The 25,015-nt window shown below is 40.6% G+C and overlaps 1 protein-coding gene across 3 annotated transcripts in view; it reads left to right on the top strand.

The window, feature by feature from the left end:
- The window catches only part of ATRNL1 (attractin like 1), a 489,225-nt gene that overhangs the window by 49,233 nt on the left and 414,977 nt on the right, over positions 1 to 25,015 (top strand). For 2 of the 3 annotated variants that reach the window (XM_075215603.1, XM_075215602.1), the window contains exons 2-6: positions 13,436 to 13,519; positions 14,691 to 14,804; positions 16,128 to 16,160; positions 20,572 to 20,700; positions 21,876 to 22,084. In XM_075215603.1, coding sequence (XP_075071704.1) covers positions 13,436 to 13,519; positions 14,691 to 14,804; positions 16,128 to 16,160; positions 20,572 to 20,700; positions 21,876 to 22,084 — 569 coding nt within the window. The remainder of the gene's footprint in view (positions 1 to 13,435; positions 13,520 to 14,690; positions 14,805 to 16,127; positions 16,161 to 20,571; positions 20,701 to 21,875; positions 22,085 to 25,015) is intronic. The other variant, XM_075215604.1, reaches the window with a different exon arrangement.

Raw genomic sequence — 25,015 nt, 5'->3', positions numbered from 1 at the left:
GTAACCAGTTTTTGCATCACCCACCACCCTGGATTTGTTGGCTGGTTGGACAGTCACTTGTGACAAGCTCGCCAAACGAATGATCCTGACACAGGTTTGCTGAACCACTTTGCTGTAGTTTTATTCAGAGGTGTCAGACAGCAACTCTTGTAGTTCCAGCAAACAAACAAACAGAAGTATTTACAATTCCATGCGACCCTGCTGCTATCTAGACTCTTGGGGGAATATTTACTAAACTGCGGGTATGAAAAAGTGGAGATGTTGCCTATAGCAACCAATCAGATTCTAGCTGTCATTTTGTAGAATGCACTAAATAAATGATAGATAGAATCTGATTGGTTGCTATAGGCAACATCTCCACTTTTTCAAACCCGTAGTTTAGTAAATATACCCCCTGGTCCCCTTACTAGTCACCGGCCACTGGCTGGCGTCAGCCGCCCTGCCCACAACACAAACCCAGCTATTTAACCTTCTTCCCTAGCACTAACTGACTAAACCATTAATTAATCACACCCATGCGCTCCTCCGGTGACCCACTGTGTAGGGATGTGTGTAGATTTAACCCTGTCTGCAGCATGAGCCTGCAGATTGCCAGAGGAATTATTAGTTTCTCCCTTAACGGCCTGGGGCAAACTGCCCTAATTTACCACATACCCTTCTCGATAGCTTCCCCTAGGTGAAGCCGAAGGTGCAGGGAGCACAAAATTGCCCTTTTTGCCACAATGAACATAGATATAAATATGTAATAATTGTGTATTATAGTATAGTAATGAGTTAACAGTATTCTCAATATCACTCTCTTTCCACATAAAGATTGCTGTGTTATACTGATTTATAAAGCTCCCCTAGAATATATTCTTATAGGGGCCAAGGATGAGCGTTAGTTATAATATATAGGCTCATTTAGTTAAACTTATGGCTGTTTTTTTTAGTAGGAGTTACATTTTTCGTGCTGGGCACGTGGACAGATAAAATATACACCTACGACTGTATCATATCTTCTACTTACAACTAATTACAGCTCCGGTATATGTGGAGGTGGAGGCGTATTCTGCTGCGGGTGCCGGAGAACTGGCGCAAATATCCGTCTTGACGATGACAGCAGCGATTTCTATCCGCTTCTGATTGGCTCTCTGCGGACTGCCCTCCGGATGACAGTGCTTCATTCATTAACCTTGCGGCTTTATTAGGTCTATTACATAAATAATTTGGCTGCCTCTGTTCACATGACGTAATACAGACAGATGCAGGACGATTGTCATTTCACATTTAAAGGGATAAAAAACGGATGTGTCTTTCATTTTTCTATGTAACATCTAAATAACTGTTAATAAATAATAAGTAATTGCGGCTTTTGATTTTATTAATAATAATTTATTCTCCCCTGTGTGTCTGACCACAATACACTACTTGTACAGTGCTTAATAATGGAATAAACGTGGTTTTAGGTTATTTACCAGCACAACTTTGCGTATTAGCACAGGCGCCTACCGCTCGCGTTCCCTACGCTTCCCCCTGACATACACACTGGTATAAGTATTACTGAGCTGTTGGCATCACATGGTGCATCTGAGGCACGCCTGCTTTTCCTGCGTCCATCAGAGGTGCGTATCGTGAAGTATTTACACTTCCTATTTAAAATAGAAGATATTAGAAGTTATGGCTGACAACAAATGTTGATACTGCCATGTTTTCCCGTGTTCCAGACATGTTGCGTATCGCCCAACCGACCAGGTGCCCACCAGTAATCACGCCAGTGTCGCACTGTATCGTTGTTTCCATCTGTAGATATTGTGTCCATCCAGATTCCAGATTGTTAGACACAATACAGTGTTGGAGACGTGGGGGCTGGTTCTGTACAGAAACATCTTTTTTTAATTCATAGTCATGTATCATAGCAACCAGACCTCCGTGCGCTCACAGAACGTACCGCGTTGGCTCTGAGCAGTGTCACTTGTCTGGCACTTGCTATATAAAGCGGTTTATCGGGGGGAGTTAACTCTTAGTCATCTTGTGACTTTGTAGCAGATTTGACCTATAGACATGTCACAATAAATACACACAGCGTTCCTATTAGACATTTAATGCATATTCCGTTAAACCTATGTCATGCTGGTAGCCCAGAAACATGCTCTGTTCTTCACTTTACTTTGCGTCGATGTTGTCTGCAGCGTTCAGTAACCTCACCGCTGTTATAAACATTAGCATTATGTGAGAACGCTCATTAAGATCATAGTACAATGTTACAGCAAGGCTGTGAGAACGCTGTATGGTCGACGGCTAAACATTCAGTTGGTTGGCATTCAGAAAGTCGACAATATTAGGTCTACAATATACATGGTCGACAGTATTGTTAGGAATATTATTGTCGACCAAACAATAATGTCTATTTTAGAATTGTCAACCTAATAATACTGTTGATGTCATTATTGTCGACTGTCCATCCCTGTATGTATTATATTTTTGACCATATAAATGGTGATCATGTAGCGGTTGAACATATGTATCACATTCGTGAGAATACACCTTCATTAATGTACTTCTAATGCTCTGTTTAAATCAATTGTCCGTTATCTGGCGCTGTTTTACAATGCCCGCTTGTACCAGCCATTAATGTGCAGAGTGTGACGCGCTTCCATGTTTCATGTGTGTAACCACGCTGAGTGTACATGTATCAGTGTTCATTCTCAGTGGCTGAACAGTCCTGTCTGTCCGTCTTTCCTTGCGTCCAATAAATTGTTTTGTACTTGACCTTGTAAAATAATCACAGGAATTGAAAACTTCCATCAGACCTCTGGCTCCCGTATTCTTCTTTACGAGAAGGTTGAACTTGGCCTATTGGTTCTCAGAGGGTAAATGTATCAAGCAGAGAGTTTTCCGACGGGTTTGAAAAACCAGTCAGATTCTAGCCAGCATTATTATTATTATTATTATTATTATCGTTTATTTGTAAGGCGCCACAAGGTTTCCGCAGCGCCGTACACAGTACGAACAGTAGACTATACAGGGTAAAACAGTACAGAACAATAAACGCAAAGTACCAGTTCTCCAGAAACTCCAGGCAGGCAAATACAGTAGAGACGGAGCGGAAGAACAGGTATGGAGACAGAAAGGAAGGGGGGGCCCTGCTCATACAAGCTTACATCCTAAGGGAGGGTAAACAAATCAGGCACAGAAGGGAGCCAGTGAAGCAAAGGGGGGAGAAAATAAAAGGGGCCAGGGGAGAAACAGAGGAGATGAGAGGCTAAGTGGATGGTTGGTAGGCCTTGAGGATTTATTTAGTACATTCTACAAAATGACAGCTAGAATCTGATTGGTTGCTATAGGCAACATCTCCAATTTTCAAACCCACCGGAAACTCTCAGTTTGATACATTTACCCCTGGTGTTTTTCTGCACATGATTTCCTGAGTAAGCATAGATGTACTGACAACCACGGAGAGATAAGACATAGTACAGTTTATTATCTATTTTAGTGGTGCTCAGATGCTTTTCATCTGGACCCCCAAGTGGCAATGTGCTGTTGTTCTGGGACCCCAAAAGAGGTCAATACAATGTGTTGAATTTCTGACACTCGCGGCTTCCTAGAAAACCACTGAGATCCCCACTCACAAGTTGTGCACATCTAGCCTCAGTAACAGTTCTGAATGTAAGAATATTTATAAGATGGATTAGACACATGTAGATATGAGGTCACCTGGTACCAGCACCTATTCCACCTGTGATATCCGTCATATTGAACACAGCCCGATACAGGAGTATTCCTGTCTGGTCTTTACCATGTTCTCCGCTACTTAATGTCTTGTAGGATTGTCGGTCAGGATAACTGAGACTCCAGCTTCGGGAAAGGGGAGAAGAGCGTATGTTCTGCCTCGTTGGACAGATGGTCCACCTGGGGATATAGTCACACTCACTAGCCGTATCCTCAGGCAGCCAGAGGTTACATATTGGTCATGTCGCCTCCGGGGATCCTGCAGGAAACTCTTTCAATTAAAAAACTGATTGTTACCATTTATTGCTTCCAGTATAGAGAGAGTGTGTGAAATAAATCTCTCCCATAGTTCTCCATGAAGCAGCAGAAATCATTTCTGGGTAACGCTAGTTTCTAAATCTCTGGACTCAATAGCATTGTGATGGAGAGGCGGGAGCCTGCGGTAATTGTACAGCCACAAGTACTCTGACAACAGGCTGTACTATGGAACCAGCGCACATATTAGACACAAGCACCCATCAGTTAATAAAATCCAAACAAAGCCTTTCATTGCTGATAGATACACCGTACAGGCAGCAGTAATGGGGGCACAATACATTTCCAGCAGGGTCCTCCAGCAGCACAGAGTATATTAGGAGATGAGTGATGTGTTAGTGAGGACAGGGCTGCATGTGACAGGGGCAGTGGCATGATGTGAGGAGGGGAATGGAGGCAGCAGGAAGCCACAGACTGAGAGTTATATAGTGGAAGGAGCAGGGTCCTCAGCAGCACAGAGTATATCAGGAGATGAGTGATGTGTCAGTGAGGACAGGGCTGCATGTGACAGGGGCAGTGACATGATGTGAAGAGGGGAATGGAGGCAGCAGGAAGCCACAGACTGAGAGTTATATAGTGGAAGGAGCAGGGTCCCCCAGCAGCACACAGTATATCAGGAGATGAGTGATGTGTTAGTGAGGACAGGGCTGCATGTGACAGGGGCAGTGACATGATGTGAGTAGGGGAATGGAGGCAGCAGAAAGCCACAGACTGTGAGTTATATAGTGGAAGGAGCAGGATCCCCAGCAGCACAGAGTATATCAGGAGATGAGTGATGTGTTAGTGAGGACAGGGATGCATGTGACAGGGGCAGTGACATGATGTGAGGAGGGGAATGGGGGCAGCAGGAAGCCACAGACTGAGAGTTATATAGTGGAAGGAGCAGGGTCCCCAGCAGCACACAGTATATCAGGAGATGAGTGATGTGTTAGTGAGGACAGGGCTGCATGTGACAGGGGCAGTGACATGATGTGAGGAGGGGAATGGAGGCAGCAGGAAGCCACAGACGGAGAGTTATATAGTGGAAGAAGCAGGGTCCCCCAGCAGCACAGAGTATGTCAGGAGATGAGTGATGTGTTAGTGAGGACAGGGCTGCATGTGACAGGGGCAGTGATATGATGTGAGGAGAGGAATGGAGGCAGCAGGAAGCCACAGACTGAGAGTTATATAGTGGAAGGAGCAGGGTCCTCCAGCAGCACAGAGTATATCAGGAGATGAGCCATGTGTTAGTGAGGACAGGGCTGCATGTGACAGGGGCAGTGACATGATGTGAGGAGGGGAATGGAGGCAGCAGGAAGCCACAGACGGAGAGTTATATAGTGGAAGGAGCAGGGTCCCCCAGCAGCACACAGTATATCAGGAGATGAGTGATGTGTTAGTGAGGACAGGGCTGCATGTGACAGGGGCAGTGACATGATGTGAGGAGGGGAATGGAGGCAGCAGGAAGCCACAGACGGAGAGTTATATAGTGGAAGGAGCAGGGTCCCCCAGCAGCACACAGTATATCAGGAGATGAGTGATGTGTTAGTGAGGACAGGGCTGCATGTGACAGGGGCAGTGACATGATGTGAGGAGGGGAATGGAGGCAGCAGGAAGCCACAGACGGAGAGTTATATAGTGGAAGGAGCAGGGTCCCCCAGCAGCACACAGTATATCAGGAGATGAGTGATGTGTTAGTGAGGACAGGGCTGCATGTGACAGGGGCAGTGACATGATGTGAGGAGGGGAATGGAGGTAGCAGGAAGCCACAGACTGAGAGTTATATAGTGGAAGGAGCAGGGTCCTCCAGCAGCACAGTCTAGTGATGTGAGGATACTGTCACACAGACGTAGGAAGACTTGCTGTCATATGCACCTCTCTGTGGAATGCAACCTGTTCAGAAATACAACCGACAGAATCATACAAGTGGAAGACACACACTGGATCACGCTCCTTTCTCATCACTTTCTCTTTCTTTACAGCATCATTTTTCTTAAATAGATTTATTCCTTCTACATTATATTTACAAGCTGTTTTACTTCCAGTGTTTTAGAAATACATTGTTAGTACTATAAGAGAATGTTTGTACCATTCCATCTCTTCTATTAATATCCTTATAATGTACAGCACTAGCTCCTCTCTCCTGCTGTGACCCCCCCAGGCTTCGCCTCTCCTGGCTGAGCAAGCGACATGCTGCATCGCTGCCAGCCTGTGCCCAGGGGCAGTCCTGTCTGACACTGCATGTTATCACGTATAGATACACACTGACAGGAGAGAGCTCAGCAGCTTGGCTGTAAGAGGGGGGTTGGCACACATGTCTTCTGATTTTCCAAGGTTGCTAGGGGTTAAGGAAAGATGGGGACCTGTACTACTGCTTCTCCCACATTTCCAGCTGCATTAACTAGGGCTGAGTAAACTAACTGAAGTTTAGGTCATTTTTTTTCATTAATAACTAATTACGGCTAGATTATTGGAAGTGGGAAAAGCAGAAGGGGTATTCTGACACAGCAAGAGGCCGGCAGGTGGGGAATATTCTATACAGTATTTCCCATCCAGCCATAGAGTGCAGCAGCTGCATTCACAGAGGAGCCCTGTTGACTCCGTAAATAGACTTTATAATTGCAATTTCCTGCATTGCTTCTGCCGTCGGTTCTGATTTATGTTGAGGAATGTGAGTGGTATTGTTATGTTAATGTATAGAATGTGTATGTGCTTAGTGCTGTGTGCAGTCATTCACAGGAACATCACTGTAATTATCATTAGTGGAGACTGCTGTAGTGCTGTGTATCACAAGTTCATAAAACCGCTCTCCATTGTCAGAGCCGGGGAATCAGCCCCCAGGGCACTATATACACTGATAGCGTTCTGGCGGACAGAGGAGCGTAGAAAGGGACACAAGCATGTGACAGGACACAAGGGGTTAATCTGAGAGGTGGGCATGTGACAGGACACAAGGGGTTAATCTGAGAGGTGGGCATGTGACAGGACACGGGTTAATCTGAGAGGTGGGCATGTGACAGGACACAAGAGGTTAATCTGAGAGGTGGGCATGTGACAGGACACAAGGGGTTAATCTGAGAGGTGGGTATGTGACAGGACACAAGGGGTTAATCTGAGAGGTGGGCATGTGACAGGACAGAAGGGGTTAATCTGAGAGGTGGGCATGTGACAGGCACGAGGGGTTAATCTGAGAGGTGGGCATGTGACAGGCACGAGGGGTTAATCTGAGAGGTGGGCATGTGACAGGACAGAAGGGGTTAAATTGAGAGCCACCCCACATGCCAGCTGCCTCACTTTGGGGTTATATATATATATATATGTGCACACTGGCAGCATTGTCAAAGGGGCCGGCCTGTATTGCAGCAGACAGTACAGCAGGGTTTGGGGTAATAAATGGGAATTAACTGCTGTAAACATCTACATGAGTTTATTTTATGTAACTGTTTGATCTAACAATGACTAAAGTGCTAATATTCCTTTTATACACTGGTGAGGATGGTTATGATCGGTTGTGTGAGGTTTGAGAAGGGAACCAATTTAATTACAAAGTGCTGTCTAAATGTAATGTTAAGAAAGTACAATAACAATCGTGTTGCAGGGCTTCACCTAGCTCCTAAATGTGTGTTATTTATCCTCATATATATATATATATATTTGTACTGATGGGCAAAGGTGTGCCCCCAACAGAGAGACCCTTTACAGTAAACATAAGTGTACACCACACATAGAAGACCACACTGCCCATAGTTTTGCAATAATTTAGAACTCTATAAACTTTATGATGTCTCCCATTATACCCTTTGTGACCCCATGAGATGTGGGGTGGGAGTAACGCTGTTTTCACTGTCCGCTCGGGACCTTCCATCACCACTAATTCTCCGCCTTTATGTTGATGTTCTGTTCTGAGGGTGGTGTAGCTTTTATTACTGACTTATATATCATTGCATCTCCCATTCTTTATTCCAATAAAGTTATATATATGTGAGATAGAGATGGTCCTGATCATAACATATAGTCTTTTGTTTCAGTCAAGTATTTTACATCCTAAGTCGACTTTTCGGCCCAATTATAGGACCTCTACCAAGATCGTTCTTCCGTAGAGCAGTCAGAAAACATGGCACAAACATGTGATTACCTGGCTGATTATAGAGCTTTGGCTCGTGTTACATCAGAGTAACATGCACTTCACCATGGAGCGCAGACACCAGAACTGCGGATATGGAAAGAGTCAGATGATCCTTTGGAACCATAAACAAAATTTAAGATACACAGGGCCTGATTCATTGAGCGTCAATGGTGATATATTGCATATAATGCACACAGTTGCTCTGCGTGTGGCCAGAAACGGACCATACGACAGTGAACGGAAGAACTTCCATTTAACCGAGCGCAGAGGACCCTACTACACCCTACGATTCCATGGGCAGAACGGGGAGGGCACTGGGTGTATGCCCGTAGTCAGTGTACAGTGTGTGCACACACAGCAGAGTCCGATTCAAGCTTTGGGCCTCTATAAGGTCAGTGTTTTTCTGTCGTATCACTTGCACCAGCTACAGGTCTAGTCTAAGTGCTGATTACTAGTGATGACAGCTGTGTATACAGCTAGAACATGTGTTTATAATCAGGGGGAACTGTAACAATGTATTTATTTACAGTAGACATTAATAACATCCTGATATATGCATTTCATGTAAAAATGGTCATTAATGATTATATTATTAACAAGTGACATTAATTGAATAGTTTATTTTTCTGTGCGTTGTTTTGAGACTTTATATTCCACATATGTACCGGACGTATCCTGCAGTGTGATGTCTGTTAGAGCAGAGCGGACCTAGACTATTATCTTCACATCTGCTCCTTGTTGAATTTGGACATGTGTGTGATGTCTGTGTGTGATGTCTGTGTGTGTTTTTATTGTGTTTATTTATTTTGTTATTGAATCAGGCTCACAGTGTTGGGAGTGGGATAGAATATACTTCATACACAATGTACACTATATCATGGGGCAGACACATATGTATACTATATCATGGGGCAGACACAATGTATACTATATCATGGGGCAGACACATATGTATACTATATCATGGGGCAGACACAATTTATACTATATCATGGGGCAGACACAATGTATACTATATCATGGGGCAGACACAATGTATACTATATCATGGGGCAGACACAATTTATACTATATCATGGGGCAGACACAATGTATACTATATCATGGGGCAGACACAATGTATACTATATCATGGGGCAGACACAATGTATACTATATCATGGGGCAGACACAATGTATACTATATCATGGGGCAGACACAATGTATACTATATCATGGGGCAGACACAATGTATACTATATAATGGGGCAGACACAATGTATACTATATAATGGGGCAGACACAATGTATACTATATAATGGGGCAGACACAATGTATACTATATCATGGGGCAGACACAATGTATACTATATAATGGGGCAGACACAATGTATACTATATCATGGGGCAGACACAATTTATACTATATCATGGGGCAGCCCCTCATTGGCTGGGCTCAGGCTACTGGTATAGTTGAAGTAGTTATTTGTCTCACACTATATAGTAACAGTAGAATTGTAATATATGTAAATTCCCCATATATCAATTACTAATTGTATGCCCCTGCTGGTACATTGTGGGCAGACAAGGTGTAATATGTATATTGTGTAGAGCCCTGGACTGTATCACCCACTAATAGCGTCCCTATGTTATAATACCTCCTGCAGAGTCCCTCTTCCCTGTGCGTTATACTGAATGTGCCCCTCTTTGGTTGGGGGGCTGTGGCCGGGAGGAGGGGGGCGATCTGGGCGTTTGTCCAACATGAACACAGTTCCTGCCTCGCCCGCGTCTGTCAGTGGTGTAGGATATATGTTAGTCTAGGCCTTGTGCCAGGCTGAGGGCCATGTGCCCTATCTGTCCGTGGACTCCGCTCTCCTGGATGAGTTATTGTGACCTGACCCCTGTACTGAATCACTCATCTCAGTACACACAGACCTGTAGTGTTCACCCCCTATCACTAGGAGTGGGCCCTCCAAGAGCAGGACGGGGGCCCCGGGCTCCGTGAAGTAGGATATTGATGTAAATAATAACATTTTCTGGCTGTAAAATTGTAAATGAGACCGTTTCTGATAATAGTCACTAATAAGACAATATTGTCCTGTTATGGGGGACGTCACTTATAGTAGCCCCTGTAAGGGATGAGACCACGTTCAGGCAGCCGTCTCTGTCTAGGAATTACTAGGCCGGGCTCCAATCTAATACACCCCGAGGCTAAGGTAACAGCATTACAAATAGGGACCCAGATATATGCCCAGGCTTCCAGTTAAGGACTAATGCCCACATAATGTAACGCGGGCAGCCAGTGCCCACCAGTGCTTCAGGTTCTACGTTTGATCAGATTATGTGGCCTCATCTACTAAGTACAGCTAAGACTACAGCTGCGTCCAGGGAGCCTTATGTACAGGTCCGCGACGGGTCTCTGCAGCATTCAGACGTGGATATCATCCAGGAGCGTAATCCCCAGATTGGTGATAACATTATCACGGTACATTGGGAGGTCTGCCTGCTAGTTGTACATAATCAGGATTTGTGCACAGATGGATATAGGGCATAAAGAAGTGTTAGTGCCGCGCACTTTGCGCTAGTTACAGACATCTCGTGTGTTGACCGGCTGTAGGTTTGTGTCACAGAGAATGAGAATTGTATTGTGACCTTCTATGTGTGTCTCTGCCACAAGAGGCGACGGTTAGATTCGGTTAATCTGCCGCCCTGCCCGAGGTGACTTGTAGTACCTATAATTATTGACATAAGAGTGGCCGTTTATTCCTTATAATGCACAAGATTTCCTAATGAACCCTGAAGTGATAACACCAGAAATCACCATTTATTCAAATATTAACATCACTTGTTATTATAACATTGTTAGATTTCTCCTCCTGAATATTGTGCTTTCTACTCGTAGGACCTGAGTCATTAAGGAAAGTAAAGCAAAAAATAAGGAGTAACTTTACACCTTGGCAAAACCTTGTTGCATTGCAGGGGGAGCTCCATTTAAAATATGATGGCAGATTGATAGTTGGGGTAGGGCATGTCCTAGATCTAGTTGAAATATCAACGTAAAAATAAAGCTATCCAGTATTTGTGTGCTACATGAATAAACAGCAGGTATTAAACTTATGTGAAAAATAATAAACTAATATACACCCGTTTCAGTGTAACATGGTTTGTCCTCCTTTTTTATGCCTTACTTTCCTTAATGAATCAGGCCGTAGCGCCTTCCTTTAATCTGGATGCTCCCAGATATCAACAGGGACTATTAATAAGCTTATACTCTACACTGTGGGTGCTGGATCCTCTATTCACAGAGTATATCTTGCGTTATATGTAATATAATGCACTTGTGTTGGATCATGCAGAGATTGAGAATAGATCTGCGTTCACCTCGCAGGTTCCTGACTGTATAGGGGGATTTAGGGCAGACCTGGCTCTGTCAGGGGCAAGCGCAGGATTTGCAGAGGGGGGTTTCCACACCACGTCGCCAGTGGGCGTGACCAGCATGTATAGGGGTGGGCAATAATTTTAGAGAGGTGCTTTCCGACTCTTCCTATCCCCATAATATACATGGGCAAGGCTGTGTGCACTACTCTTAGGTGCACACAGCTCTCTCTTTTCGAGCAGAGCCGTGTGAAGCTGGGGCAGGGTCCAGCCACCTCAATTACACAGTGCCCCATCCTTGGAGGGGGGTTTTCCAGGCACTAGTAAAGCCCCCCCGGTTTGCCTGTGCTCTGTGATAGCATCGTATAGTCCGATTTATCCCTGCAGAGGCTTTATAGAGCGTCAGCGCAGAGAGGAGAGTGTGAGAGCCCGCAGTGCGTCCCATTCTCCATCTCTCTCTTTAGAACAGACACTCTCGTATCCTCCCAAAACGACAGTGATGGGGGAGGGGGCAATTCTGCACCTCTTCAAGCAGCAAACTCTTTCATTACAGGTATTACTAGTGTGATCGCTGTACAAGGTGCATAATTGCGCTGTTACATTAGTGGCAGATAAATTCTTTCTCTCTTCTCTCCAGGAGACGTCCTGATTGCACTGATTGTATGAGAGAGTGAGCGCAGTATTCCACAGCGCTCATGTTGTATTACACACCATAGTATTGGAGCGTCAGTTCCTGAAAGATGGACCTCATAACGGCATTGGATGGATCTTTGTGTGCCATGATGGGGGACAGCTTCCTGTTATACACAGTCTGTTGGGGGCTGGGAGCGACAAGCTCTCGTTATAGCGAGCATTCACTCAGCCCCTACCTATAGTATCCATAGGTCATATATAAAAATATATACACTCTATTGTTCTCTGTTATCAGCCATTCCAGGCTCTTATTGGCTCCTTGCTGCATCTTGCCTTGCACTGGCCGGACTGGATCCACAGTGGATCTCAGAATACTGACCAGTGAATCGACCAATCACTAACTTGAAACACTGTATGGACCCAGGGCGCAGCTGGCAGGATCTGTGCGGGGTATGAAAGTGGTCCCTGAGTATTGGTCCCTGAGTATTGGTAGCGGCTCTTATAGGATATATTGATCATCAATCCGTAAAGTCAGCGTTCACCTTCCGGGGAGACTGCGCCCCCCCCCATCAAGTGGGGCAGTCACTGATGAAGTATCCACTATGGAAATGGACCTGAGGATGTTGAGGCAGAGTGATATATATTATAGTATAAAATGTACTTTTTCTTTTTATCTGTGCAGCATCTTAACCTATAAGAGTGTTGGATCTGTAGTCTGATAGATGGTGCTGTATAATCCCTGAAATTTTTATCACTTTATCCCAAAGTTACATATTTTAATACAAGCTCAGCAACGAGTAACACGGTTATTGAGGAGTCACAATGATTCATTGTTACTGTGGAATGCAGGTTACACTGTGTGTACTTACCCGTCAAACAGGTTCTTATGTGAGTCAAACGTTGTTATAATAATTAAATATTTGTAGCCATTGAAAATTCTGAAATAATGATGTCAGCACACAGGACGGTGTGACAGTGATACGTCATAAGAACCGTTTATTTCTGTTGTCTTTAAACCACTCTTTTGATTTGCCCGGTATTCTAGTAGCTCCTCCCTAATGTCTGTGGCAGGGAGATAACACCGCCCCATAACGTCAAGATGGCCGCTTACTCTGTAACTTTAATAAAGATAATCACAACAAATCCTTGTTAGGGAGAAGGGAAGTTGTATCCTGAAGTTATGTGAAAAGTGCACAACCCCCTGCAAACCCAGAGATGTTATTGAGTAAAGATGATAACTGTATTCCCCAGGTGTAGATTATATATTATATACAGGCTGTGCGGTAATGTTTTCCTCTTCTCTCTTGTCTTACAGGTTAACAGAGCCCTCCGGCTATCTAACGGACGGACCCATCAACTACAAGTACAAAACCAAATGCACGTGGCTGATCGAGGGCTAGTGAGTATCCCCTTATTCACAGGGGGGGCAGTACCCCACCCCCCCCCCCCCCCACACCGCAGGATAAACTCCCGTCGCTCTGTTGACAGCTCAATCTGACTTCTGCCAGATTTGCTGACTCATTTATGCTGCGTATATAACAACATATTAAATAGATAAAACTGCAACACTTGTGTGATATAGAGAATTCATTGCCATAGTCACACAGAGTTATAAACTATATCTACTTGTTTCCATGGAAGCTGCAGTTTAGGACAGAGAAAGTGTTATTGAGGTTAAGAGTTATGATACAAAGTTAGACCAGTGGGAATCCTGGGTTCAGATACCCCGTGGAAAGGCTCTCGTTCACCTTCAGGCTATTTTGACTTTTTTTTAAAAAACACTGTCATGAAACATTAATATCGCTCAAATGCTTCTGTGTGTTTCACCAAAGCCTCTATATTCTCCAGGCAGCGGCATTTATTTTGATAATCTTATATTGCAGCTGAGCGTCACTGCCTATGTGTCCACAGAGCAGTCTCTTTGTCATGTCCAAGGACCATGGTATGAAAAGTCTGCCAGAATGACATGAAGGCATTTCTGAAAAACACAGAAAAGAAGTAATAAGTCCAAGGCAAATAATTTAGTAAAAGGAGACAGTGTAAAGGATTATATGTTCCATGAAACAATATACATTACTACAGTAAAGTAACAGTAGTAGAAAACAGAGACGTAAACCACCAGGGGATATGAAGACATAGAAACATGTTATTTGCTGATTTGCCCACTGGGGGGCACTGTTCTGTGGCAGCTAAGGGGTATGAATTATTACACAGCAGTTTGGGGCGATGTGTTATAGTGAGGTGCCCTTTATTAAATGTTTATTGCGATTTCGTTTTAGCTGTTAATTTAGCACTGTTATTATCATTTAATATTTAGTGACAATTCCTCAGTGGATAAAGAAGGATACTATGTATTAAGAAGTGGTATCACTCACATCTCTTATTATTTATAATGATCTTTTATTTATAACTCTTTTATATGCTAAGATTTCATTCTGTTGACGTTAGCGGCATTTTGTGGCGCTGTGGGAGGAGGTTGGTAATACCATCAGGGTTTAGCAAGGAACGTGGAGCTGATTAAACAGCGAGGTCCACTCACAGAGAGATAACCTTTCCTCCCTCTCTTCCAGCCCGAACGCCGTGCTGAGGCTGCGATTCAATCATTTCGCCACAGAATGCAGTTGGGACCATATGTATGTTTATGACGGAGATTCAATATATTCCCCTCTAATTGCTGTTCTCAGGTGAGCTCTGGTATCTGTCATCTGTCCAATACACTCTCATCTCTCCCGGGAAGAGGCTGAGACAGGAAGTATCCCGGGAATGTAGCCGGATATCTCTCGTCCTGCGCTGTATAATATCACAAGGACTCGTTACATGACTGCTCCAAATGTTATCATTAAGGGAAACAAAAGTATATATATATAGAAATATAAGACTCAAGAGGCCACTTTACTCTCTTTTTATCTTAATAATGTAGTGTTTTTATTGTATTAGATTATATTATACCTTTCACTAAGTCATCTGCATTTTGTGCTGATTCTATGAACATACTGGACCTGATTCATTAAGGGATGATGATTTTGTGCATATAATCCGCACAGTCGCTCTGCGCAGAACTGGACCACACGCCACAGAACGCAGCCAGGATCAATTCATCTTTGACACTTACTATAGGCTGTGATTTTAGGAAGGGAACAGGGCGGGGAGAGGCGTTTGCCATAGTCAATGTACAGTAAATGCCAATCACGAGTATATAGCGTCCGATTCAAGCTCTGCGCATCTCTACATGTTTTTCAGCCGTATCACTTGCTCCAGCTACAGGTCAGGTGTAAGTGCTGATTACTAGTGATGACGGCTGTGTATACAGCTAGAACATGTGTTTGTAATCAGGAGCAACTGTAACAATGTATTATATATACAGTAGTCATTAATAACATCCTAATAAATGTATTTCATGGAAAAAAAGCTAAAAAAAACCACCCCACTTTTTTATTTTTTAATGTTTTGTCATTAATGACTATATTATTAACAAGTGGCATTAATTGAATAGTTTTTTCTGTGCGTTCTTTTGTGACTTTATATTCCCCATAAGTATTGGACGAATCCTGCAGTGTGATGTCTGTTAGCGCAGAGCGGACCTAGACCTGTATTCATCACCAGACGTATCTTTATATTCCACACATGTATTGGACGTATCCTGCAGTGTGATGTCTGTTAGCGCAGAGCGGACCTAGACCTGTATTCATCACCAGACGTATCTTTAGATCCGCTCCTTGTTGAATTCGGACGTGCGTGTACTTAATATGCGTGCAGTTCTTTTTAAAGAGCACATTACGTTCCGTATGCGTCCCTTAATGTATCGGACCCTGTATGAGACTGCTGTGCAAGAAATTAATTTGTTAGAAACTTCCCACAATTCCCACCTCCAGCTTTAATGCGGTTTCCTCTCTGCAAGGAGAGCAGGAGCCGTAGATTAGCCAGAAATAAGAGTTACAGGGGCGTTAGGTGTAACATAGCAGGAAAGTACATGTATTCTGTGATGCAAGCTATTTTTTTTTTTTTAGGAGTCAGGGTCTACATCCACAGGAGATGATAATGTAAGTCTAGTTGGGACCCGATTGCCTTTGCTGTACTAGTGTATAGGGAATATTGAGCATGAAAAGTGGCTACAATGTGTTTCTGTAGCGTTATTTAGTGTACGTTGGCGCACTCTAGTGGAAGTTACAGGGAATCACCCCTTAGGACTGAACATCTTCCAGACTATATATAGATAATTCTCAGCAGTTTTGGAAGCTGTTAGAAATGAACTAAGAGGAGAAATAATCTTCCCATTTATAAGTTGATTTTAGGGAATTGTTAGATTGTTGCAGACATTGTGTCCAGGTCCCTTTTAGCTGCTACGTGACCTCTTCCTGAAGAAAGAGCAGCGGCTGCAAGTGTCCGTTTGTCAATAATGAGATGTGAGAGACAGTCTGTATTGATTGGAGCCGCACGGATGTGGTCCCTGGTGTGGGGGAAGCTCTCTGTACTGCCTGGTGCTCAGTTCATTATCTGCTCCTAATGCTGAGATCGCACCGCTCTTTAATTGTACCCAGAGACACAACTGTTCCTGTGTGATAAGTTCAGTCGCTCACTTACAGCTACGTCCCAGCCGTCTTCCTGGAGGACGGTGACATCATAAACATCAACAGTCTCCTCCATGTCCTCACTCTTTCCAATATATTCTATGTTCTTGTGTGTTGTCTGGACATAGAACTAAACACAGGGATTGTACATATATTAATTTGGGGAAATGTAGGGATAGTTTGAGGTTAGAGGTTACTGTATAATATGTTAATGCAAATAAAATAACCTCTCTGTGTCTATTTATCTATATCTGATGTGTCAATAACGCTGCAATCAATATCTTTTTTTCTCTTTCCTCTCTCTCTCTTTCTTTCTAGCTTTATATTATATAAATAATACAATCGCTATTTATATATTGTACACATGACGCTACAATCTCTCTATATTTTATAGAAATAACGCTACAATCTCTATATTTTATCGAAATTATGGTATAATCGCTCTATCTTTATTCTATTTAAATAACAATACAATTGCTCTATCTGTTTGCTATATAAATAACGCTACAATTTCTCTATATTTTATAGAAATAATGCTACAATCTATCTTCTATATAAATAACACTACAATCGCTCTATCTATATACTATATAATTAACACTACAATTGCTCTATCTACTAAATAAAAAAGGTTACAATCTCTATATTTTGTAGAAATAATGCTACAATTGATCTATCTTAATTCTATATAAATAACAATGCAATCGTTCTATTTGTTTACTATATAAATAATGCTACAGTCTCTCTATTTTATATATATAGCGCTACAATCGCTCTATCTATGTACTATATATAACGCTACAATCGCTCTATCTATGTACTATATATAACGCTACAATCGCTCTATCTATGTGCTATATATAACGCTACAATCACTCTATCTATGTACTATATATAACGCTACAATCGCTCTATCTATTTAGTATATATAACACTACAATCTATCTATATACTATATATAACACTACAATCGCTCTATGTACTATATATAATACTACAAACTCTCTATATACTTTATATAACACTACAATCGCTCTATCTATATACTATATAAATAACACTACAATCGCTCTATCTATATACTATATAAATAACACTACAATCGCTCTATCTATATACTATATAAATAACACTACAAACGCTCTATCTATATACTATATAAATAACACTACAATCGCTCTATCTATATACTATATAAATAACACTACAATCGCTCTATCTATATACTATATAAATAACACTACAAACGCTCTATCTATATACTATATAAATAACACTACAATCGCTCTATCTATATACTATATAAATAACACTACAATCGCTCTATCTATATACTATATAAATAACACTACAATCGCTCTATCTATATACTATATAAATAACACTACAATCGCTCTATCTATATACTATATAAATAACATTTCAATCCCTCTAACTATATACTATACATAACACTACAATTGCTCTATCTATATACTATATAAATAACACTACAATCGCTCTATATTTTATAGAAATCATGCTACAATTTCTCTATCTTTATTCTCTATAAATAACAATACAATCGCTCTATCTATATACTATATAAATAACACTTCAATCCCTCTAACTATATACTATACATAACACTTCAATCCCTCTAACTATATACTATACATAACACTACAATTGCTCTATCTATATACTATATAAATAACACTACAATCGCTCTATCTATATACTATATAAATAACACTACAATCGCTCTATCTATATACTATATAAATAACACTACAATCGCTCTATCTATATACTATAGAAATAACACTACAATCGCTCTATCTATATACTATATAAATAACACTACAATCGCTCTATCTATATACTATATAATTAACACTACAATTGCTCTATCTATATACTATATAAATAACACTACAATCGCTCTATCTATATACTATATAATTAACACTACAATCGCTCTATCTATATACTATATTAATAACACTACAATCGCTCTATCTATATACTATATAATTAACACTACAATCGCTCTATCTATATACTATATAAATAACACTACAATCGCTCTATCTATATACTATATAAATAACATTACAATCGCTCTATCTACTAAATAAAAAAGGTTACAATCTCTATATTTTGTAGAAATAATGCTACAATTGATCTATCTTAATTCTATATAAATAACAATGCAATCGTTCTATTTGTTTACTATATAAATAATGCTACAGTCTCTCTATTTTATATATATAGCGCTACAATCGCTCTATCTATGTACTATATATAATGCTACAATCGCTCTATCTATGTACACTATATATAACGCTACAATCACTCTATCTATGTACTATATATAACGCTACAATCGCTCTATCTATGTACTATATATAACGCTACAATCGCTCTATCTATGTGCTATATATAACGCTACAATCACTCTATCTATGTACTATATATAACGCTACAATCGCTCTATCTATTTAGTATATATAACACTACAATCTATCTATATACTATATATAACACTACAATCGCTCTATGTACTATATATAATACTACAAACTCTCTATATACTTTATATAACACTACAATCGCTCTATCTATGTACTATAGAAATAACACTACAATCGCCTTATCTATATACTATATATAACACTACAATCGCTCTATGTACTATATAAATAATGCTACAATCGCTCTATCTGTGTACTATATATAACACTACAATCGCTCTATCTATGTACTATAGATAACGCTACAATTGCTCTATCTATATACTATAGAAATAATGCTACAATCGCTCTATCTGTGTACTATATATAACACTACAATCGCTCTATCTATGTACTATAGATAACGCTACAATCTCTCTATCTATATACTATATAACGCTACAATCGCTCTATCTATGTACTATATATATATATAACACTATCTATATATTATGTATAACACTACAATCGCTCTATCTATATACTATATATAACACTACAATCGCTCTATGTACTATATATAACGCTACAATTGCTCTATGTACTATATATATATATAACACTATCTATATATTATGTATAACACTACAATCGCTCTATCTATATACTATATAACGCTACAATCGCTCTATCTATGTACTATATATATATATAACACTATCTATATATTATGTATAACACTACAATCGCTCTATCTATATACTATATATAACACTACAATCGCTCTATGTACTATATATAACGCTACAATTGCTCTATGTACTATATATAACGCTACAATCGCTCTATGTACTATATATAACACTACAATCTCTCTATCTATATACTATATATAACACTACAATCGCTCTATGTACTATATATAACGCTACAATTGCTCTATGTACTATATATATATATAACACTATCTATATATTATGTATAACACTACAATCGCTCTATCTATATACTATATAACGCTACAATCGCTCTATCTATGTACTATATATATATATAACACTATCTATATATTATGTATAACACTACAATCGCTCTATCTATATACTATATATAACACTACAATCGCTCTATGTACTATATATAACGCTACAATTGCTCTATGTACTATATATAACGCTACAATCGCTCTATGTACTATATATAACACTACAATCTCTCTATCTATATACTATATATAACACTACAATCGCTCTATGTACTATATATAACGCTACAATTGCTCTATGTACTATATATAACGCTACAATCGCTCTATCTATATACTATATATAACACTACAATCGCTCTCTGTACTATATATAACACTACAATCGCTCTCTGTACTATATATAACACTACAATCGCTCTATGAACTATATATAACACTACAATCTCTCTCTCTCCACCAGTGGTCTGATAGTGCCCGAGGCTGCAGGAAACGAGACGGTCCCGGAGGTGGTGACGACGTCAGGATACGCTTTGCTTCACTTTTTTAGCGACGCTGCTTACAACTTGACGGGGTTCAACATCTTTTACTCGTACGTACAGGGGCTGTGTCCCTCTATAGGGTGGGGGGCGATGGGGGCCTATGAGCGTTACGTCCTATAGGCCGACCCTTTCTCCTGTCTATCAGCTACAGTGTTTATTCTCCAATCAGCGAACGGCTAAATAACAGTGCAGGGCAGTACAGTGGTTAGCATTGCCACCTCTTTGTAACCACTTTAGTGCTATGGATCCCGCTTGTCCTCAGCGCTACAGAAAATATTGAGGAGTCCATGGATGGGGGAGGTGTTGTAATGGCCAGATCATCCCCATTCCGCCAAATAGTTATGGCTTCCCCTCACTTGAATGAGTATAGTGTACTAATATACTAATCTGAGCTAATTAGTCCAGAGAAGCTGGGGGGGGGGATTAGGGTGCAGGGTACTTTCTTGGATCTTCAGGCTCCAAGAAAGTACCACACATTATAACACTTATTTGATTTGGTATTTTGTCTATCTGCCCATTTTATTGCTACATATTCTATTCATTTTATTCAAGACTGTGCAAACTAGTAATAAAAAAACACATCATTTTTGTTCAGATTTTATCAGATTTTTGCTGTTTTTGATGCCAAAGACAGAACCACAAAAATTCACACATTTACTTTCTTGTAATTTTAATAAAAAACCCTTTTTGGCCACTTTAAGTAGATTTGGGTGTGACAGGAGATATTATCAAATTAATGTCAATTTCTGAAAACTCAAAGTCTTTTGACATAAACAAGGTATAATTGTGTGGATTATTTATGCAAATTACTTATGTTGACGTTGGAATCTGAGCAGCCCAAAAAGTTCCAAAATAGGCTCCATGCGGAGGCGAGGGAAGCCTCAGTGGGGTCAATCTGCACATTGAAAAAACCCCAAAAGCGGTTTCACGTGGACATCAGTAGCCGCAGTGTAGCGCAGTGCGACTGTTGTACCATATCCCCCACGCAGCACAAATAAAGAAAATGTATTTATATTGTGTACAGTAACATAACGTGTCGGCTTCCTCACGCCTGGTCCATCACCCTTATATTGTGAGCGACACGCGTCTGGCTCACTGACGGCAGCGTCTGTGGATACAGAGCTGGTTATAAGTAACATGATAACTAATAATAATAAAAACAATAATGTGTCATCTGAAACGATTTGTGTAGCTGTGATCTCATGGATATGATTGTTTCCTGCAGGATAAACTCCTGTCCCAACAATTGCTCCGGCCACGGGAAGTGTACGACGAGCAGCTCTGTGCCCAGCCGGGTGTACTGTGACTGTGACAAGTACTGGAAGGGAGAAGCCTGTGATATTCCCTACTGCAAGAACAACTGCGGGAGCCCTGACCACGGCTACTGTGACCTAACCGGGGAGAAGCTGTGTGTGTGTAATGACAGCTGGCAAGGTGGGTGCTGCCGGGGGCATCACTGGCTCTGGGGCAAGTGCAGGGTATCTAGAATGGGGGGAGGGGGTTACGAACATTTGATTTTGAAAAAAAAAACAAAACAACATACTTGCCACAGACACTTTTTGTTTTTAGACGAATTGCTGGAAATGTCAGATTTTTCCATTTGCAACAGTTATAACTAGAGATGGGCGGGTCTGCACCCACGCTGCCTTGTAAAGGGAAACTTCCCTTTACAAGGCAGCGCCGCTTTAAATTTAATCGCCGAAGTCGCTGAACACGCCGGAGTTGAAGAATCCGGACATTAATACATTTACCCCCTGGGCTGGTTTGAAAGATTTTTTTAAAAAATGTGTGACCTTGACCATAACTCCAACCAATCCTACTATTAACATGCAAAGGATGGTGGAGGGCCTATTAAACTGTATTTTTACTAATTTACAGTCGTAAGGTTTGGGTGTAATATACACCCAAAGACGAGTGCTCAATTGCTAAGAGTCATTGATGAAGAGGATGACAAGCAGGCTTGTCTATAGAATTTGCAAGACCAAGTAATTTGAATTCCAAAAGTGGTGCACAACTACTGTTACGTGTGAAAGCCGAGCTGCAAGAAAACACTAAGGCCAATCCCTGTGGAGAGTCCATCCAACAGTGGGATGTCTAATCGTGAGCATTCTGATAATGTACCCATAAAGAAGGGTCCTTTCAGCAGTTCTGATGATGTGTGCCTTAACAGCTCGAGTGTAGATGGTGATACACAAATTGAGGATGCCACTTTGGAATTAGAAGAGGATGAGGGGGATATTTGTGTAGGCGACGAGGGCGCTAATGATGATGTTGATGATTAGGATGCAGACGGATACCAAACTGCCTTTGTCCATTTCTTTTAATATTCTAATTCTACAGTCTATGCAGGCTGCTTCTTTTCTATTTTAATACAAGAGGATGGGGGGTGGGAGGTCTGATGCAGACAGATACCAAACTGCCTTGATCCATTTATATTTTATATTGTTCAGTCTATCCAGGCTGCTTTTTTTCTATTCAACTACAAGTGGAGGGCGGGGGGAGGCTATAGAGGCAGAAACCAAACTGCCTTTGTCCATTTCTTTAGATATTTAACTATAAGTGTAGGGTGTAATATACACCCAAAGATGATGGCTGCATTGCCAATATGCATAGATGGAGAGGAAGACAATCTGGTTTGTGTGTAGAATTAATGACGGCCTACCTGCCAGGAATTAAACTGTTTTTTTGATAATTTATTAGCTTTACAATTACATTACTTATCCAAGAAACAGGTGGAGCACTAAATTTGGTTATTTTATGCCCAAAAACATTGATTTTCCAACAAAATAGCAAATCAAAACCAAACAAAACCAAAACCAAAAAACGCAATGGCGGTTTTACAAAACCAAAACCAAAACACAACGGTAATCCAGATCCAAAACCGAATACAAAACCAAAACACGGGGGTCAGTGACCATCTCTAGATAAAAATACTCGCTATCTGTATATGTAATCTCTTTTAATATTAGGACTTATGCTAGTAGGAATTATAGTAGCGCTGTGGTAATTGTTATATCAGTATTCCTATTATTAGTAACCACTTCAAGCTAACATCTCCCCTTGTATTAAATAAGGCTGTAGTATTACCAATCAGTACCGTGATTAGTGATTAAGAGGTATAGCCTATTAGCCTTAAAGGTAATGAAATACTAAGTAATACGGGGAATGAATTGCTAACTACCTAAAAAATACCACCGAACTAACTCTGGGTATATCGGTATATGATAGCAGCTGCCAAAGAGATTACATATACAGATAGCGAGTATTTTTATCTATTTTAACCTATATTTCGCTTAATTTTAACCAACACTTAATAAAAGTTATATCTTACATTTACAATCCAATACGTTCATCAGAAAGTGTCAGTGCACCTACAATATAACTTCTTTCTCTTTCTTCTTCTATAATATTAGTACTTTAAGTTAAGGTGGCACCCCCAGGTTGATATTTATATATGATAACGTATTCATTGGGGTTACAGTTTCAGATGATAAACTAGTGCGATAGAATCCCCCTTCCTTTGTCCCTAAATCCAGTTTAAACCAACCCATTAACAAGTGCTGCATACAGTATTATAGAGTATCAATCTTATAATAATCATAACTAGCGATAGCAGTGTGTGTTCGTTTAGCAACTGTTTCCGGATTTCTTCTGGTGAAATGAGGAATAATATAAGACCAAACACCCTACATTTCTTAGGATCTGAACAATAAATACCTTTAATGTAAATGTATCTTTGTATAAATAACCTTTAAGTCTTACTAATAAAATGATGTGCGTTGGAAATCTATTAAAAGTGAACTATTTACAAATATACTTGTGAATGTAAGTGTATTTGTTGGGTTTTCAATGTGATTGCATAAATAACCCTTTTATTCCGTAGCGTACCAATCACACAGATAAACCATTAGAATTGTTATTTAATAATTGAAACAACTTCATCCAGTTATTCAACTTCAACAGCACAAGTTCCTCCCTCTGCTGCCGGAATCTGATCTAACGTCATCCTGTTTTGCATTGCCTCTTTCCTTATTTGGGAGACTTCTTCTGTGGTTTGATTCATTGCCAACACCAATTCACCTACTTTGTCCATCAGACTGATTATATCGGTGATAACATTTTCTACCCTGTATATAGTGATAGCGGGAACAAAGATCCTGCTGTTCTCACCATCACTGAATCTAAAGCTTTTGTCTCCTCTCTTTAATGCCCTCTTGTTCTTATACTTCAGATGGGTTAAATCTACTGAAACCAAATCATGGTTCATGGGAATGGATTTGTCTTAGTTCTTTAGTGGCACTAACAAATGGGACTACATATGTTAATGCACATTGTTCTGTAGCTCCCAATGGAATCCTTGAATAT

This window comes from Mixophyes fleayi, chromosome 6 (genome assembly GCF_038048845.1).
Source record: "Mixophyes fleayi isolate aMixFle1 chromosome 6, aMixFle1.hap1, whole genome shotgun sequence".
Lineage (NCBI taxonomy): Eukaryota > Metazoa > Chordata > Amphibia > Anura > Limnodynastidae > Mixophyes > Mixophyes fleayi.
This window is presented reverse-complemented; position numbering and strand designations above follow the sequence as displayed.